Source organism: Pogona vitticeps, chromosome 5 (assembly GCF_051106095.1).
Source record: "Pogona vitticeps strain Pit_001003342236 chromosome 5, PviZW2.1, whole genome shotgun sequence".
NCBI classification, from domain to species: domain Eukaryota; kingdom Metazoa; phylum Chordata; class Lepidosauria; order Squamata; family Agamidae; genus Pogona; species Pogona vitticeps.
This window is the reverse complement of record NC_135787.1, coordinates 112,680,483-112,699,157: the sequence shown is the minus strand read 5'-3', so window position 1 is coordinate 112,699,157 and position 18,675 is coordinate 112,680,483. Positions and strand designations below refer to the sequence as shown.

Genomic DNA, 18,675 nt, shown 5'->3' with positions numbered 1-18,675 from the left:
GGGGGGGGAGAATCTGGTTCTGAGATTTTCCCTTGCTTGGTGTCTCTTTCTGAATGGTAGTAAGCACAAGAGGGTATCCTGTAGACCATCTTCACTGCTGACTAGAGATGATTAATGTAGCGTGCACGCTGAAGCCTCTACCAACTCAGGCCTCCAGGAGTGCTCACTCTTCTTCTCAGGTAGCTGCCACCAGGTATTGCTGTTTCAATACCAATAAATCACTGAATCATGTGTTTCTTCAAAACTTAAACTTGTTTATTGGTTTAACAAAATAAAGTAAGTAAATCACAAAATGTTAATCAAGGTCTCTCACTCACTGACACATACAGACTCTTCCCTCACTGACTATTTGGCTCACAGGCCCATAGACACACTCATCCCTCCCTCTCACAAAATCTCTCTCTCATCTCACTCAAATCTACTTTCTCCCTCATCATACACCCCTTTATATATTCCAGCTCCTCCCCCTTCGGCACCACCTTCCATCCCCTCATTGGCTGATGTTCCACTGCCCATCTGTGACGGACAGGTGAGGGCAGGGCTGAATGCTACAGGGATGTTCGTACACGAATACGAATACCCCCATCTTGACTGCTGACATTTAAGATGCCCCTTGTTCTGTAGTTTGGCGTCATTTTTCCTGCTGACAACACAGACATCATATTGTGCAGCAATACTGGGCCATTTCCTGGTGTTCTGAATGATGGATACAGATGCACAACATCCCACATTCATATGCTGGAGGTTTATTGAATAATTTAATCCACTAACCGGAGCAGCACTATAAGTGGAATCAGAAGGGAGCAAGAACATCACCACATGCAGCCCCACTTGCCTCATTATCTGCTCCAGAAGACTGGAAGAACTTTGGAGTCTGGGGTGGCACAGAGGACAGAAGGAAAGAGCAAGAAACAGTAAGTCCTATTTAGAGTATGCAGGAGATGCATGGGGGGGGGAGGGAAACACCCTCCCCCAGTTCCCCCTGACAGTGCTGGTTCAGCCTGCAGATGTGCCTTTGCATACACACATGAAGTCATGGTCATGTGATCCTGGAAGCCGTGCAAGTTTAGTTTTAGGCACAGTTCCAGCAACTAGTTTGCCACATCATGCTTTTTGTTCTTACGGGGATTAGAAGCCTGTTCAATCTTATATTCTCCCTCACCTCTCTTTAGAAAAACCAGACCAACAAAGTGGCCCTTAAGGAACCTACCCAAAATGTCAGATTACAAACAAACATTTTTTAAAAGGTTTAAAACACAATTTAAAACACATGGCTACAAAGGAACATTGCCCAACCAGTCAATTTCCTCCCTCCAAACAACAACAGCCCAGCCTAAAAAGATACCAAAGACCTATGTGAATAGAAAGATCTTTGCCTTCTTATTGCGTTTGCCTGTAGAAAACAAACAAAAAAAAAACCACAGTATTCACTTTCCTCTAAGATGACGCCTACTGGGTGGCCAAGGAACAGAGCTTCCTTCCCTCTCAGACTAACATATACTCTTGCAACTGTACTTCAAGGTCCAAGTCATTATCAGCAAGAAGAAATTACAAGAAGAATTAACTGGCACACAGCTGAAGGATGTATTACTTTTACTCACTGGTTTGCATTATGATATTCTGAGGAAGAACCTGATTTCATTTTAGCAAAGAAGCTACATCAGATGTTAATCTGGAAGCAACTTTTTATTAAACGCAGCACACAGCCAGAAACCTGTCACGTTACTGCACATGAAATAGACTCTTGCTTCTCTTGTTGCAATATTTCCTTCCTTCCTCTACAGAAGTTGCACCAGTGACAAGCCAAAGGGTGTCAGAAGCAATCAGATAACAGACGTTTCCTAGAAAGACTTTAAAAACAACCAAAGAAATGGCAGACGTGATCATCAGACTAGCCATTACCTTATTCAGTGTCTGTGCCCCACAGCTGTGATATCCTATACACAGTACCATTCTGTTAGGTCCTTAGCATTGCACCACAACATACATAATATGTATATATGAGAGAATTTGAGCTGGGGAGGGGTATGTCTATACTTCCCCAGCTAAGTAAATGTGACATTGTGGACTGAAAATGTTTTACACTCCAAAGACTTTGCTGGGATGAAATTAGGCCCCTGGCTAGATTTGAAAGGCCCTTAAAGAAGCCTTGTCTCTTGTTAGGATAGGTCCAAAATTTTAACCATAAATCTCAGTCCATCCACAGCAATATAAATGACATCTATAAACCATGTGGCATTAGAAATTCTAATAGACACATTATCAGCATAGCCCTGTCAAGAGGATCAAGTCTCAAGAATGCTGCAGTACAGCCCTCGCGAACCATCAGCACCCAGGGTTATTTATTATTTATTTAAACATTTTATATCACAGCAGTTTGGATCCGGTGAAGTTTCCAAAAACCTTCCAAAGGTAGCCCCCATGTTGAGCACTGTAGAGTAATACAAACAGGATGCAGCTAGTGTTTGGAGCTAATATAAATTGAGGGGTGGCCAATACAGTATTCTGCTCCCAGGATGCATCATGGCCTGCACCAGCTATGAATTTGACTATTACAGGTATCCAAATTAGGTCCATTTCCAGTTTTGTTCTGAGGGTCTGTGCCCCATTTATCCAAAAACACTATTCCCTAAGGCTTCCAGATGAAGCAAATGATTCCCTCCTGCAATGGAGTATTTTATTTCAGCAGAACAAATAAGGAGGGACTCAAGCCATAAAAACAAAAAAATGAAACAACATACTCTCTACAGGCCACATTTTACCCATGCTTAATCTGAAGTAAGAGGACCGTTCTCCTTTCAGCCCTCAGGTTCACATTCCCTCTATCCAATCCCCTCACCTGCAAACATGTACTGTAAAGCAGGGGTCCCCAACCCTCGGTTTGCAGCCTGGTAGCGGGCTGCAGCCTTGGCAGGATTATGCCGCAGAGACATATCTCCCGACCCCCCCCGTACACTCCCCCCATGCGCACCCACCTGCATGCACTGCCCGCCCACTGGCATGTGTGCCCCGCCCATCCGTGCATGCACGCCCTCCCCATCCATGTATGCACGCAAGTGCACCCCATCCACCCATGAGCACAGGTTGCCCCCCATGGACTCCACCCCCCCCAACCAGTCCGTGATTTGAAAAAGGTTGGGGACCACTGCAGTAAAGGTTATGAATGCTATGGAAAAGGGAATGACTTCAGCCTGAAGGACTTCAGTGGGGATGAATAGCTGGCTACAGCCATCAAGAAGGGGCAATTAATTCATACATAATTAATTAGTTAACAATCAGATCAGATCACGTTTACTATGGTCATAGCTTTTCTGAGCTCCAACACATCTGGAAGTTCAACGACCCTGATTTAGATAAATGAAACAAAATTTACAGAAAACTGAATTAAACAGTTCAGAAAAGTGGGGAGAAACACCCTCTTTTTATAGAAACTTCATGTAAATATAGGAAACTGAATACTGCTTTCAGATTAATAAAACATGCCAGAGGAAAGATTACATCTTCCACATTAATGGGTGAAATGCCAACATATATTTATCTATGAAAGGAGATAGTGATTAGTTGATAGTTATTCAATCAAAGAAACTTACCGTAATCATTATATATAATTAAGAAAATAATTCAGTGTTTTCTGGTTTTTTGGGAGGTGTTGTCAAATAAAACAAGTTGATCGTGATCACTTTTGTATGAGCTAGCTTGCATGTGATTAACGTATGGATAATTCGAAAATAAAAGGTCTGTAATAAAATTACTCTTGGTGTCATGTGCCACCAAGTTCGAACCAACTAATAGAGACCCTAATAGGGCTTTAAAGGTAAGTGAGATATTTAAGGAGTGGTTTTACCAATTCCACATATTAGGTCACAACAAAATGACAAAACAGATTAACAAACAGTAGATAGATACAAAACCAAGGCAACTAAAACTGGATATCAATTAAATTTTAATGAGAAAAGCAACGAAAGTACCATTGATAAAACTGGGAAACGGGGTGGGGAAAATCAGAAGACTTTGTGCTTGTAAACAATTTGTTCTTTTTCAAGCAAGGAAATATATATTGTGTAATTATTACACAAATTGAGGAAGAACTTACGCTCATCTTCATTTCACTTGCTTTCATACTGAATACCAAGAGGCTGTTGTTTTTGCAAATGTACTGTGATTTATTATTATAATAAAGAAAAGAGAAATTTCTCAGCAGACCTTGTTGCTCCATGCAACTTAGGAATAGACCAAGGATTCTCCCCTTTAATGGGACACCACAGTTTTTCATCTAGTAAATCAGGAAGTCAAAGGGTTTTCCTCCAGATATTCCTGAACTCCAGCTACCAGTATTTCTTATCTTATGTTGGCTAGAGCTGGTGGAAACTGCAGTGAAGAAAAGGAGGGGAGCCACATTTTGCCCACCTTTGTGGAAATACAGTATTATCTACGCAAGCTGCAGAATAGATCAGACTGTAACAGAAATTGTTGTGCACAGCAGCTGAAAACATGCAGACTGTTGTCTCCTTCTTCCTCCAGGAACAGGTTGGCTGTTTAGAAGAATATCCCGGTTAGACTGTTTCATTACCCTGCTGTTACTTTGTCGTGCATCTAGAAGAAGGGTGGATAACACTGATGTTGTCAGAATGTTATTTCCATCAGCCCTAGCCAGCATAGCCAATGGTCAAGACTGGTCAGACACAGAAAAATACCTGGAAAGCTGTACACTTCTCTTTTTTCATCTAGAATGTCCAATACATATCACAAAGTATTCTTGAAGACTTCAACAAAAAAGAAGAAAATCTAAAACTCAACAAAGCGTAGCTCCCAGCACTGAAAAATACAGCCTGCAAAAAGGTCAACAAACTCTACCCAGTCACAAGAACCGGCGATCACTGCACATAAAAGACTAGCTAACAACACCCATCAATCACAGTGACAGATCATCTCCCCCCTTATCACAACAATACACCCATAACAAAAAACACCCTCATCACCATAATCACCTGAAAAGGACAAAAAACTGACCACACAGCTACAAATACTCAACTATCCCACACACTACACCAGAAAACAGACAGAGTTCTAACTCCTGTCCTGTGAAGATGCCGGCCACAGAGACTGGCGAAACATTAAGAAGAAAAATCTCCAGAACACGGACAAACAGCCCAAAAAACCTACAACAACCAATACATATCACACTTTTGTGCATGATCTGTGTTCTCTTCACCACTAATGAAAATCACAAAAGTTTCTACTGTCTTCCAGGAATAACAGACATTCATTTATGTGGGATGATGTGTTGTTTGGTAATAAATAGAAGTGTTAAGTAAGCTTCATGCCTTGTCCAAGTTCAAGTCAAACTTTCAGTCTGTTACACCACAACTATTAAGTTCTTTTCTTAGCCCCATCCGTGTTGCTAGTGAAGTAGAATCCAGAAAAACAGAGAGATGACAGAAACTGCAAAGAACAACTGGTGAGATTCCAAGTTCTAGGAAACTCCTAGCCCCTGACAAACTAAGAAGCTAAGGCATACTGCAAGAGTGAGGAACCAGTCTAGACAGCTGGATCAGATGGCCATCTCACTGGCCACAGCTGCAGAGAGAAACTTCCTGAGGTAGAGGTGTGCATACAGGACAGAAATTCTCCTCCCCTGAAAACATAAGGGGGCTCCAATCCATATTCCATTCCACTGAACTTGCTCAATTACTGTACAATACAAGGCATGTCAATGCTTTGCAGAAATGCAAAGGTATTAATTCAGCACATGAGTATCATCAAAGCCTGAATTCTATGCCGTGTGTCACTGCTGCCACCACAACCACCACCCTGATTATTGTTAAGCATATCTGTCATTATTTCCAGCACAACAGTTTGCTTTAGGAAGACTGGTTCCATAAAGTCAGGAGAATAATGCACAGAAATTCTCCTGAAATGAATACAGTGGGGTCTCAACTTATGAACTTAATCCGTATTGGAAGGCAGTTCTCAGGTCGAAAAGTTCTTAAATCGAATCTGCATTTCCCATAGGAATGCATTGAAAACCATTTAATCCGTATCTGCTCTTTTCGTCCATAGAAACTAATGGGAAGCTGCTATTCCGCCTTCTGCCACTAGAGGGGGATATTTTTTCTTTTTTCCTTCTAACCTAAGATGACTTAGCTTTAAAAAAAAGGGAAAAAAAGAGTTTGTAACTCGAATCTAAGTTCGTAAGTCGAGTCCATATATTCCTATGAGAGCGGTTTGTAAGTCGAAACGTTTGTATGTCGAGCCGTTCGTAAGTCGAGACCCCACTGTAATAGTAACAGATTGAAAAAGCAGTCGCAGCTTCCACGCTGGAGTGCATCAGTATGTGTACAGTAGGTACTATGAACAGTTTACAAGACTTCATACAAATGTTGGTTTGTCATATTTTCTTGAGATAGGTTATTCAAACAAACCACAATGCACAGTTTTTTTTTTAAAGGGCACAGATATTGACTCAGAATTTGGCACAGACAAACTCATTTTTTTAAAAAAAAAAACAGGAATTTTACAATGCAAAACTAAATTTGGGGAAATCCAATGGGATGCCATCTCTTTTTAGTGAAGAGTCATCTTTTTTTCAGTTCATCTAGCAGGGGTGGTTTAATTTTGCTCCAGTTCTCTGGCATTGCTTCCCCCCCCCATATGTGATTGTCTGATGCTATACAAAGGGCATTCACGGGGGCATCAGTCCCTCTAAACTGAGCACCTGTTGTCTCCAGTTTTTTTTTAAAAAAAGGCTTTCCAACAAATTATTCCTAAATCACTTTGTAAATTGAAAAGAAAAAGAGAGAGGTGGAAATTGCCAGTTAGCACCTTGTCAGATCAAAGGGATCAGAGGCTGGGGGGAAGTGAGAAACTTGTTTGCCATCTGGACGACTATAGCAACTTCATCCACAGAAACCAGCAGGGACCCACTTTGAAAAACTGCTGATCACAACAAATCCAAATATATTTTCCCCACTGCATAATCACACCCTGAGCTGGAGGAAAGGAATTTCCTAGCTCAATCTTCAGACTGAGATGTGCAATTAAATGGATAACTGAGGCAACTCACTCTTTCTCAATCTTCATTTTCTATCTGTAAAAATTGTACAGATTCACGCTTTTCATGCCCTGCAGTAGGAAATGCCAGATCCCCTTTCAACATTAAGTTTTGTTCATCATGAGTGCTATTTTTTTATCTAACCATATTAACTAACAATGGAGGTGGCTCCTCAGCTGGGCGTGACATCACCTGCAACAGTGAATTGCCACTAATTGAAGAGTTTTTTATTTTATTTCAGGATGCTTTTGACTCACACACAATGATACAAAGTCATGTGCACCATGAAACTGAGAAGGAAACTCTAATTAGTAATAATCTGGTGTTGATGGTGACATCGCTATTATTGTGGAGACAGAGATACATAACACAACACTGCCCAATATAATACAGTCATACCTTTGTTGTTAGAAAAATAAATTAATGGCAGGTAACTAGTAGCATATAACCAGAACAATTTACTTCCAAGTAAAGGGCTCCAGGAATCAATCAGTGACTGAAATCTAGTAATAAGTCTCAAATAGAGCAGATACACTGAATCAACAGAACTTATGAAGAAGCTGACTTGTCAGATTCCTACTAATTTAATGGACCTACTCTAGTTGCAACTTACTTTCAGGCACTATTTCCTCACATCAGCCATTTCCTACAATGTGGCCTTGTAACGTGCATGTTGAAGAACAGTTGATATGCTGAGTCCAAAATGCTCAGAGTGATTGCAAGCACTCTTCGTTTCTCACTGTGAATATGCAACATTTTCTACACTTGCAGGCACATGGGTTTCCTTGCTCCTAATTTATCATCACAATACCAGAAGGTAGATCAGGCTGAAAAAGAATAAATGACCTCAACAAATGTCATGATTTAGTTAGGACTTGAATCTGGATCTCTCAAGTTCCAGCCCCAAACCATAATCACAACTACATCACATTGCCTTGGGTACTCATAGAACATACTAGTCTAACCTTTATTATATCAAAGACAAACAGAGAGAAAGGTTGTATCAAATCCTTTAAACAAAGGGATTAACCAAATTCTGTATTCCAGCCTTATATTTTATTTATTTATTTATTTATTTATTTATTTATTTATTTATTTATTTATTTATTTATTTATTTATTTATTTTATATCCCGCCTATCTAGTCGATTGACCACTCTAGGCAGCTCACAACAAAGGGAACAACAATAATAAAAACCATTTTACAAAGAGGGAAACTTTCACCAATTGGATAAAACACTAGGAGAGAGAAGGAAAGAGGAGTCAGGAATTAACTGGGGGGGGGGGGAAGGCCTGCTGAAACATCAATGTTTTTAGTTGCTTTTTGAAAATACCCAGTGGGGGGCCGCGCGAATATCAGGGGGAAGGTTATTCCAGAGGCAAGGAGCCACCACCGAGAAGGCCCGATTTCTTGTCTTTTCTTTCCGGGCCTCCCTCGGCGTTAGGCTCCTCAGCCTCACCTCCTGGCTCGCGCGAGTGATACGGGTAGATCTTGGTGGTAGAAGGCGTTCCGCCAAATATTGAGGTCCTAAACCATTTAGGGCTTTATACGTAAGCATCAACACTTTGAAGTCGATGCGGAATCGGATGGGCAGCCAGTGCAGTGCGGCCAGAATAGGGGAGATGTGTTGGAATTTTTTCACTCCACTGAGAAGTCTGGCCGCCGCATTTTGCACCACCTGTAGTTTCCGCAGCAGCCTCAAAGGCAGCCCCACGTAGAGCACATTACAGTAGTCTAATCTTGAGATTATGAGCGCATGCACCAAAGTGGTGAACGTCCCAACATCGAGATAGGACCGCAGCTGGGCTACCCGCCTGAGATGGTAAAAGGCGGTTCGGACCACCGATGCCACCTGGAATTCCATAGTGAGCGCCGGGTCAAGATGGATCCCCAAGCTGCGTATCCCATCCTTCGCAGGAAGGGTCACCCCCCAAAAGAGAGGGAGTTTCCCAAACTCCCGACTGTGGGGGCGCCCACCCTTAGCACCTCCGTCTTGTCCGGGTTCAGCCTCAGCCCGTTGTCCTGCATCCACTGCAGTACGGTCCCCAGGCAGCGCTGAAGGGACAGAACGGCTTTTCCTGCGGTAGGTGGAAAGGAGATGTAGAGCTGAGTATCATCAGCATACTGATGACACCGGGCTCCACACCCCCTGATGACCCCACCCAGCGGCCTCATATAGATGTTAAACAGCATTGGGGAGATGATCGACCCCTGTGGAACCCCACAATTGAGATTCCACGGGGCCGAGACGCTCTCCCCAAGCTGCACTCTCTGGGGATGGTCCTCCAAGAAGGAACGGAGCCAGGCCAGAGCAAGGCCCCCAATTCCCAACTTGGAGAGCCTCCCCAGGAGGATACCGTGGTCAATGGTATAGTGAGGTGGGAGACTAATACTATGTTTGCTAGCTCTTTAAGGCATTCTGACCCTGTTCTGCTCTTCTAGTGGCAAAGGATGACAATTTGGTCCCTGACAGAAAACAAACAGATTTTCCTATCCCATTTGTGGCAAAACCATGTAATTCTTAAAGTAACTGAATGTATTGTATATGGTTTGCCATACAGCATTTGCCAAATTTCTAATCCTTTGAATACGACTCAGCGATTACATTGAGACATAATGCTGAATCATGCTTCAGCACATTAAGAGCAAGACTACTTTTCTGTCTGCAAGCAGGACAACTACCCTGGGCATGGATGGTAAAATAGCAGATGGAGATTAAGGTCTGGTTTCACAGACACTGAAGCTGACTACACAGGCTGTTGAGCCTGCTGTTTGGAACACTGCAAAGATGGGCTGGTGCACTCTTAAAAACAGCAATCAGACGAATGTTTTGGCTAGAGCACACCACCCCATGCCCAGACTGTTCCTACTTGCACCTTTCGGGTCCTGCAAAGGTGCTTCTACTTTTCTAGTATGGGTAGAAGTGCTCTGGTTTGGATTGATTCCAGCATATGTGATCACTGGAAATGATCCAAAGCAAGCCTTCCTCTTTTAATTTGCCAGTAAGTAAGCCACTTGAGGACATTGGCAAATTAATCAAGTCCCCTGCTGAGCAAAGGGCAGGGGAAGTATATGTAGACTGTCCCTGATGTAGACATTAGCTATTTACAATGTTTAACAAATCTTTTAGTTGCCTCCCCCCAAAGGGCTAGTCAAGAAACTACTTGCAGTTGAATCCACAGCAGTAGCTTTGGTTGCAGGCAGTTTGTTTATTTGCCCTTTAAAAGGAGGTAAATAAAATATTTTTTAAAAAATAACTGATTGAGCGCATCAGCGATAGTTTACATACAGTCAAAACAATTTTTTTTCACTTCCTCTGCCAAGCAGGGGAAGTGATTAATTTGCCAATATTCTGAAGTGACTTGTTTATTAAGCCAGTTCACAATATTGGCAGGAGCCATTTAAGTGTGAACGGTCAGCTGTTTCCAAGAGATTCATACCAGCCCACTCCCTATTAGTGCAGCCATACTAACCGTTCAAGGAACAGGCCTGGCTGAAGGCAGTTTCAAGTTACAGACAGGAGAGACATCCAAAGGAGAGTTATATGGGTAAAGAGCTAGCATAGAATTACAGTTTCAGAGCCGTTTCAGATATGTTGTACCAGCAATTCTTCCCAGCTGGTACTGAGGCTTTTCAGCAAGAGATATCAGAACCTCACTCATTGTTCAGCTGTACTTTACAGGAGGCTATCCTATAAGGAAAACCTTATACAGTGGTGCCTCACTTAGTGATGTTAATCCATGCAGAAAAAAAGCACTGTTAAGCGATAACATCGCTAAGTGAAAATAAAAAGCCCATAGAAATGCATTAAAACGCGATTAATGTGTTCCTATGGGCTAAAAACTCACCTTTAAGCAAAGATCCTCCATAGGGGCGGCCATTTTCGGTGCCTCTTAAGCGAGGAAACACAGCGGGCGGCCATTTTGTTTACCTAGCAGCCATTCTGAACCCGCTGGCCGAAAATGAAGGCTTTGCGATGATCGCAGGGAAGTGATCATCGCAAAGCAAAATTTCTCCATAGGGACCATTGCAAAGCAATAGCTTTTGCGATGGCAAAAAGTCCATTGCAAAGCGATTTCATCGCTATACGGAGCGATCACTATGCGAGGCAACACTGTACTTTATGTGAGGACAGTTTTGCTTATAAGGAGTCCCTAGCTGCAGTCAAGGCCTCCTTCTGAGTAAAAGATTTCCCATTTGCCTCATTAAGTGCCATTGCTCCCAGGAAGATGGTGACATTCTGTCTCTGAAACAAGCTACCTTTTTCTAGGGGTGAGGAGTAGGCCTACAGCCATCTGCTCTCAGAGAGCAGGGTCCTCTTGAACTCCATGCACAGATAGTTCCTGAGTGCTGTTAGTTAAATGAGGGATCCTGATCCTCCTCTGTGGAGGGATCATCTAGCAAAGGCATGAAAACAAAGAAATTGGAAGCTTCCACTTCAGTTCCATATCCAATGTAAAGTAACATCCTGTGCCACCTGGGATTCGCAATGCGGTAGCTACTTAAGATCTGTTCGCTAAAGAACTATATGGGCCATCCCCTGAACTGCAGCAGAACATTCAGAATACTTTGCCAAATTACCAATCTGAGGACTGTGTAGTAGGAAGCCATGACAGTCAACATGACATCAAATGGATGTATCTGAGTTGTGTAGATACATTCTACAGTCATGCCTAATCAAAGTTTCCTTGAGGTCAAATGATCTAGCAAGCTACAGTCAATCAAAAATGGAAGTGAAAGCTTCTGACTGTGCCAGAAAGAGCGGGAGAAGGAAATTACACCAGACCACAGGGAGAAGACACTTTTAAAAAAAACTAAACCATAGTGCTGTATTTGAACAGCAGTGTGTATATCTACTTTGTATTGTGGCACTCATATCCAAATACAGTATAAAAAGCTTCACAAGAAGCAGACCGCCTATATCCATCCACAAGAAGCAGATATACTTTTCTCTGTTATAGAAAAGGGCACGTTTCCCTTCCAGCTTCGAATGTAATATAGAGTGAGATAAGCTTACTCCACTAAGAGGCTTTCCTTTCTTTGATTTCAGTCCACGATTTTCCAGTTTTTACGCAACATTCTAATCTTGAGCCCTTAGCTCCAATTTTCCTTTTGCTACACTGCCCAGAAAAAATAGCACTGAATAGGAAACACTGAAGTGCTTTCTCCTGTATGGAGGGAAATGGCAAGTAGCAGCTATTGGCATGGTATGACAAATGTTCACCAAAAAGAGAAGGAATAGAGTTTTAAAACCAGCAAAACAAACATTTTCACTGCTGACAGCATGCAGCACAATGGCATTCTAAAGCAAAAGAGAAATCAGAGCAGGCTAATGACATAGGTGTAGTCAAGCCAATGCAGACACAGCAACCCTGACAGGACCGACATACAGTGATGCCTTGACTTACATTCGTCCTTACTTACGACCATTTCGATTTATGAACAGCTCCGGCCGCAAAATTTTGCTGCAACTTGTGGCCGGAGCTTCGACTTGCGACCAGTAAAAGGCAGGGGAAAAGGGCGGGAAATTCAAACCGTTGGTGGTGAAGAGGCCGCTTCTTTGTAGCTCTTTTGCCCCAACGGTCAGTGCTTGGCCCTGCGGAGGCGGTTCCCCTTCTCTGCCGGCCTCGTCGTCAAAGTGCTGCGAGAGGCTTCGCCAGGCTCGGCAGAGGAGGGCGGCAGCGGCCTGGGGCCAGGAGGCTGAGCCTGGCCAGGCCGCTGTGGCCGCTCACCTCCCAACAGGATCTTATGGGGATGATGGTGGCCCAGTGCTGGGATGCTGAGCCTGGCCAGGACGCTCTGGCCGCTTGCTCTGGCCTCGCCCTCTGACATGGTCAGCCCCACCATGGATTGAGTGCTATTAAAGGAGGCTTCGGACTGGTAAGTTTTTTGCTTTTTAAAAACTGTTCTGGGTGGCTTTTGCAGGGTGGGTTTGGGCTGGGGCGGTTATGTTTCTGTACTCTGTTTTTATTATTAGTGTTGGTGTTGTTGTTGTTGTTTTGCAGTCCCAGCGAGGGACTTGTACTGTTGTTTATTTTTTGGTTTTGTTTGTTTATTTTTCGGTTTTGTTATTTGATGCCCCAGCGCACTCCTATGCAGCTTGCAGTGTTTTATTATTATTATTTAGTATTTTTTAAAAATACTGGAATGGATTAATCACATTCCAATGCATTTCAATGGGAAATGGTGCTTTGACTTACAACCATTTCGACTTACATCCACCGTCTGGAACAGATTATGGTCGTAAATCGAGGCACCACTGTATTATGGTGCTGATCATTTTTATTAGAATGATGATATTCAGATTTTTCCCCCATCCATGATACAGTATGTGATGTCATTGGTTACAGATAAACAGAAATGCCAGAGAAAAGCATTTGTTACTGAGGAGTGGCAGTAACACAACACATCAGTAACAAGCAAAATATTAAAATATTTGGGAGAGATAGTAATACCAATTCTGAATTATGGGATGCTGCCTACACTGGAAGCTGGCTGGATAGCTCAGTGGTTTAGGTATTTGGCTGCGGAGCCAGAGGTTGGAAGCTTGATTTCCAACTGTCTCTCCTGTGGGTAGAGCCAGCCTGTGTCGCCTTGGGCAAGCTGCAGAGTTCCAGGATGCCCCCAGAAGGGAACAGTAAACAACCTCTGTGAATTCTCTACCCAGGAAACCCTGAAAGGGGTGGGCATAAATGGAAATTGACTTGACAGCATGCCATTATTATTACTTACACTGGATTACAGAAGAAAGCTTTCTTCTCCATTGGACCACTAGCAGAATGTGGACTTGTTTACTGCTCTTTTCTAACTGTAGCCTAACATGTCCTGCACAGCTCAAATCTCTGTGATTCATCACTACTGAAAGTGCTCAAAGTATAGTAATAGTAACAGAGGAGACAAGAAGTAGTTGGACATATGTTTACCATAGACTGGGGATTTAAGAATAATTCCCTCTTTCCCAGGGAACTATAATTCCATGAGGCACCTCTCAAGGATAATTTTCACTGCACTTGCATTCAAACTATTATTCATAAGATCCATTGTGGGAAAACCAAAAGAATTAAACTGGAATAAAACTGATTTAGAGTACAGTTCTGTGGACGCCTACATAAGTAGTAAGTCCTCTGGAGATCACTACAACGGACCTCTGAGAGGTTTCATACACAGAACTGCAACCTCTACCTAGAACTGAAGGATATGTTTCTGATAAAAGCTTGATCTTCTTTGTGGATGCTTATGGCTCTGCTGGAACACATCTAATGGTGTACTTTTACGGACCCAATGGGATGCCGTAGATGCATGTTTAAACTCATGCTTAGTTCTTCAACCCACCGGGTGGCCTTGACTCAATTATTCTCTCTCAACTTAATCTAATTTACAGGGTTAAGATAAGGATATAGGGCTAATCCAGCCTGAGCTATTAGGAGAGAAAGCTGACCAACTGATTTTACCACTGAACTCGTAGTACTGTTTACTAGCAGAAGGAGACTGTGACAACGTACAACCTCCAGTAAGAAGAGACAAATAAGTAGTGGTGGTAATACTGCTGGTTACCATATCAAACAGCTATCACAAATATGAGGAAGCATTCAGGATAAAGATATCACAAAAAAAAGAGCAACTGTACTCAACAGATTAATGTTTCAGAAGAAAGGGGTACAGGCAACAGATTTTAAAGGTGTGGAGGCTGAAGCAGGTGGGGAGTTGTATATATTGAGAAAGATCCAGAAAAGCCCAACACTCAACTGGGGGGGGGGGGGGAGTCAGCATTTTTTTGTTCCAGTTACAAAGTCTCCTTTTGTGTGGCTTCAAAGTGATGCAACAACAACAACAAAAAACCACAGGTGCTTATATACCCGGCAGGAATATTGCTCTTGGCCAGGTGGAACAAACAGAATCCAACTCTGCAGATATGAAAACTCCACTGCCCAGTTTAAGAAGTGGCCCAATTCAACACCTAGCAGAGTCATCAAAGAGACGTGACATTATAAGACTCCTTCCTTTCCCGTTTCTGACAGCAGGCAGCAAGATTAGTCGCTGAAGTTTCCACCGATTCATCTGCCAACTGAACTTAATATATATTCAAAACTTGCAGCTAAAACTAAACCAACACCTTCCAGGAAAAGAACATTAATGCAATGGACAACCTGTGCCAGAAACTGCCTGGGGAATGTATCCCTGTTGGATCTCACAGTGGCTTTCAATACCATCGACCATGATATCCTTCTGGGTCATCTCTCCAGGATGGGACTTGGAGGCACTCTTTTCCGGTGGCAGGGGGAGCCGGGGGACGCTTGTTGAACACCCTGGTCGTTGGCCTGTGGTGTCCCTCAGGGTTCTGTTTTGGCCCCTACGCTCTTTAACATCTACATGAAACTGCTGGGGGAGGTTCTCCGCAGCATTGGGGTTCGGTACCAGTACACGCTGATGACATCCAAACTCCTTTTCACCTAAATCCAAGGAAGCCGTCTTGGTTCTAAATCAGTGTCTAGTGTCAGTAATGGACCGGAAGAGGGTGAATAAACTAAAACTTAATCCAGACAAGACAGAGGTGCTCCTGGTCAGTCAAAACCCAGATCAAGGAATAGGGTTGCAGCCTGTGCTAGATGGGGTTACACTCCCTCTGACAACTCAGGCACGCGGCTTGGGGATGCTCCTGGGTTCATCTCTGCTCCTGGATGCCCAGGTTTCAGCAGTGGCCAGGAGTGCCTTTGCACAGTTCAAACTAGTGCGCTAGCTGTGCTCGTTTCTTGAGAGGTCTGCTCTACTCATGGTGACACATGCCCTAGTTACATCTCAGCTGGATTGCTGTAACACGCTCTTTGTGGGGCTGCCCTTGCAAAGTGTTCAGAAACTTCAAAGGATCCAAAATGACACAGCCAGGTTCTTAACCGGGGTTGGGTGCAGGGAACATCCAACTCTTCTGTTACAACAGCTCCACTGGCTACTGATCCATTTCCGGGCACAATTCAAAGTGCTGGTTTTAACCTATAAAGCCCTAAACGGACTTTAAAAGACAGCATCTCCTTCTATGCGCTTGCCTGGGTACTAAGATCATCAGGAGAGCCCTTTCTCTTGGTCCCACCACCCTCACAAGACTGTTTGATGGGGATACGGGAGAGGGCCTTCTCTGTCGCCCCTCCCAGACTCTGGAACTCACTCCCACAGGAAGCTAGGTTGGCCCCATCTTTGCTGTCCTTCAGCAGGCAGGCAAAGACATTTCTCTTCAGACAGGCTTTTACTTAATGACTGTTGGTCTGAGAGGGGTTCTGAATGGACTGTTGTGCTCTGTTGTTTTAATATTTATCTTAATTACCACTTTAATATAATACTTGTTTAATATTTGTACACTTACTGTTTTTAGTTTTTAAATACTATTTTGATGATGTAAGCCACCTTGCGTCCTTTTTGGGGAGAAAGGCAGGCTAGAAATACTTTAAATAAATAAATAATTAGCGGGGGGAGTATCTTGCTTTTTTAAATACTCACAGATGATGTTCATATTTACTTTTCTTCTAAGCAGCATCAACAACACAATACATCAAACATGAGAAGTCCATGCCAGAGAGGAAAAGATAGGATCAGAAGGATGATGGGAATAAAGGGACCAATTTCCTTCTTCTTAACAGAGGTTGTAGCAGCAACACAGAAACTGAAGATCACCTGGCCGGCGGTTTAAAACAAAATGTTTAGAAAGGGAACTTGGCATCAAAAGAACCAGTGGGCTATCAAAGGACCACAGCTGTGTAAACAAACTCTTGGAGAAAACTAGCAAAGCCTCCACGATCCACCTGCAACCATCCTTTTGCGTTGGCCGCCTAAGGATAGTGTGTTGAGCGTGATTCTCTCGTGAACCCAACTTGCTCACGAGTTTGCTGTGTAAGCTGTTGCCACCTTACCGGGCATCTTTTCCCTTCCGTTTTCCGCCCACTGACATGCCTGGATGAGCGTCAAAGGAAAAGGAAAGAAACCCAAGGGGCTTTTCCAAAGAACCAGAAGCCAATGAAACAATTAAGAAAAACCCCAAAGAAAAGAGCAAAGAGGAATAGGAGCGGAATCGTTTCACTGTTCACACGCACAACATAACTCAGCAGTTTCCAATTGTTGATTGCTTATTGTTCCCTCTTCCTACGTTCCACAAGCCGCGCGAATTTGATTGGCTCAGAGACGAAATGTTAATTAACTGGCTCCAGAAATAGTTGACGGCGCTGGGCACACACAAGGACATGCCCTAAACGCGCGTTTAGGCGCTCGTTCCCAGCTTTAGAAATAGGTCCGGTGAGGTTAGGATGTCCGCTGGCATCGCGCACGGCTCTCCGTGTAATCAATGGCCCAGCAATAGGGGGACAGATGTTTCCGCTTGTCCTGTTCACAGCTGAGAGGGCCTCGAAGCCTATACCTTCTCTCTCTTCCCACCCTCCCCGCGCAACTCCGCGTCTTCCTTTCAAAACCACGAATCTGCTCAGTTCCCAAAGCGATCCGCCTTCTATTACACAGTTCTCCAGGCTCACGCTGGCAGTGGGCAAGAAAAACGCATTTTCCTCCTCGGGGTGGAGATGCGTGCGTTCGCACAGGCAAGCAATGCCCAGCTATCCTCCTGCACCGGATCCTGCGAACATTTCCAAAAATCGCTTGCAAAAAGAAAATGCGTGCGACCAAATGCATGTTTGCTGCGTCAACCCCAGCCAAAAAGTCTCCCCATCCCGTCCCCACTTACTTAGGAAGGACAACCCGGGGGGTGTGTGTGTGTTCTGGGGCCACTTTTTTTTTTTGCACGAATAAAAGTGATCAATATATGGCTTGGATCCCCGAATTTAAATCTGGGGCCGAGAAGGGCGCGTTCAGGTACATTTAACCCTTCGGGCGCCGGGCGCTTTTCTCCGACTTCTGCAAGTCCTTCCAGCAAGAAGTTAGGTTTGGGCACTTCGGGCGCAAGAAATTCCAGGAGGCTTTTTTCTCTTTTTCTTCGTGTAACTGCACGTGCCTGCTTACACTCTATAAGCCTCCCGGACTTGTATCTCCGAGAAGAATGTGCACCCACACATGCCCGTTTGGAAAAGGCAACCAAGGATGCCCAGAGAACACCGTTGCTTTTTTAAAAAAAAAAAAGAAAAGGGAGAGAAAAGCGGCCACTCACCTGCCAGAGGGGCGTCCAGGAGGGACTGAAGGACGAGTCCGAGGGGCAACAGCTGGATGGCCCACATGGGTGGTTTGAGAAGCTGCGCTTTTTCTTGGGTCACCCCGAAAGGGCGCCAAAGGTGGTGAAAGGAAGATGCCCAGCCGTGCAACAGAAGAGACGCAGCGAGCCGAGCTGCTTTTTATTGCGATGACCCAAGTTTTTGTTGTTGTGTGATTAACTGGAACGCGCTGCGTCCCAACTCCCTCTTACGGTAAGAAAGTGTTTTAACAACACCGCCCGCAGCAGCCGCCGCCGCGCGCGCCGCCTCGACACACACACACACACACACACACACACACACACACACACACACACACACACACACACACACACACACACACACACACACACACACACACACACACACACACACACCCCTTTCCTTTCCCCCCCCCCCGCCGCCTTTTCGATGCAAGTCAGCCCAGCGAGAGAGGGCGGTGGAATC

At 44.0% G+C, this 18,675-nt stretch overlaps 1 protein-coding gene across 6 annotated transcripts in view; it reads right to left on the bottom strand.

Moving 5' to 3' along the window:
• Positions 1-18,417, bottom strand: part of HGF (hepatocyte growth factor) — an 83,923-nt gene extending 65,506 nt beyond the window's left edge. For all 6 annotated transcript variants that reach the window (XR_013545659.1, XR_012087470.2, XM_020790004.3 and 3 more), the window contains exon 1: positions 18,189-18,417. Coding sequence is in view for 4 of the 6 variants with exons in the window: in XM_020790004.3 (XP_020645663.3) it covers positions 18,189-18,255 (67 nt within the window). In the remaining 2 variants the exon portion in view is untranslated. The remainder of the gene's footprint in view (positions 1-18,188) is intronic.
• Between the last annotated feature and the right edge of the window lie 258 nt (positions 18,418-18,675).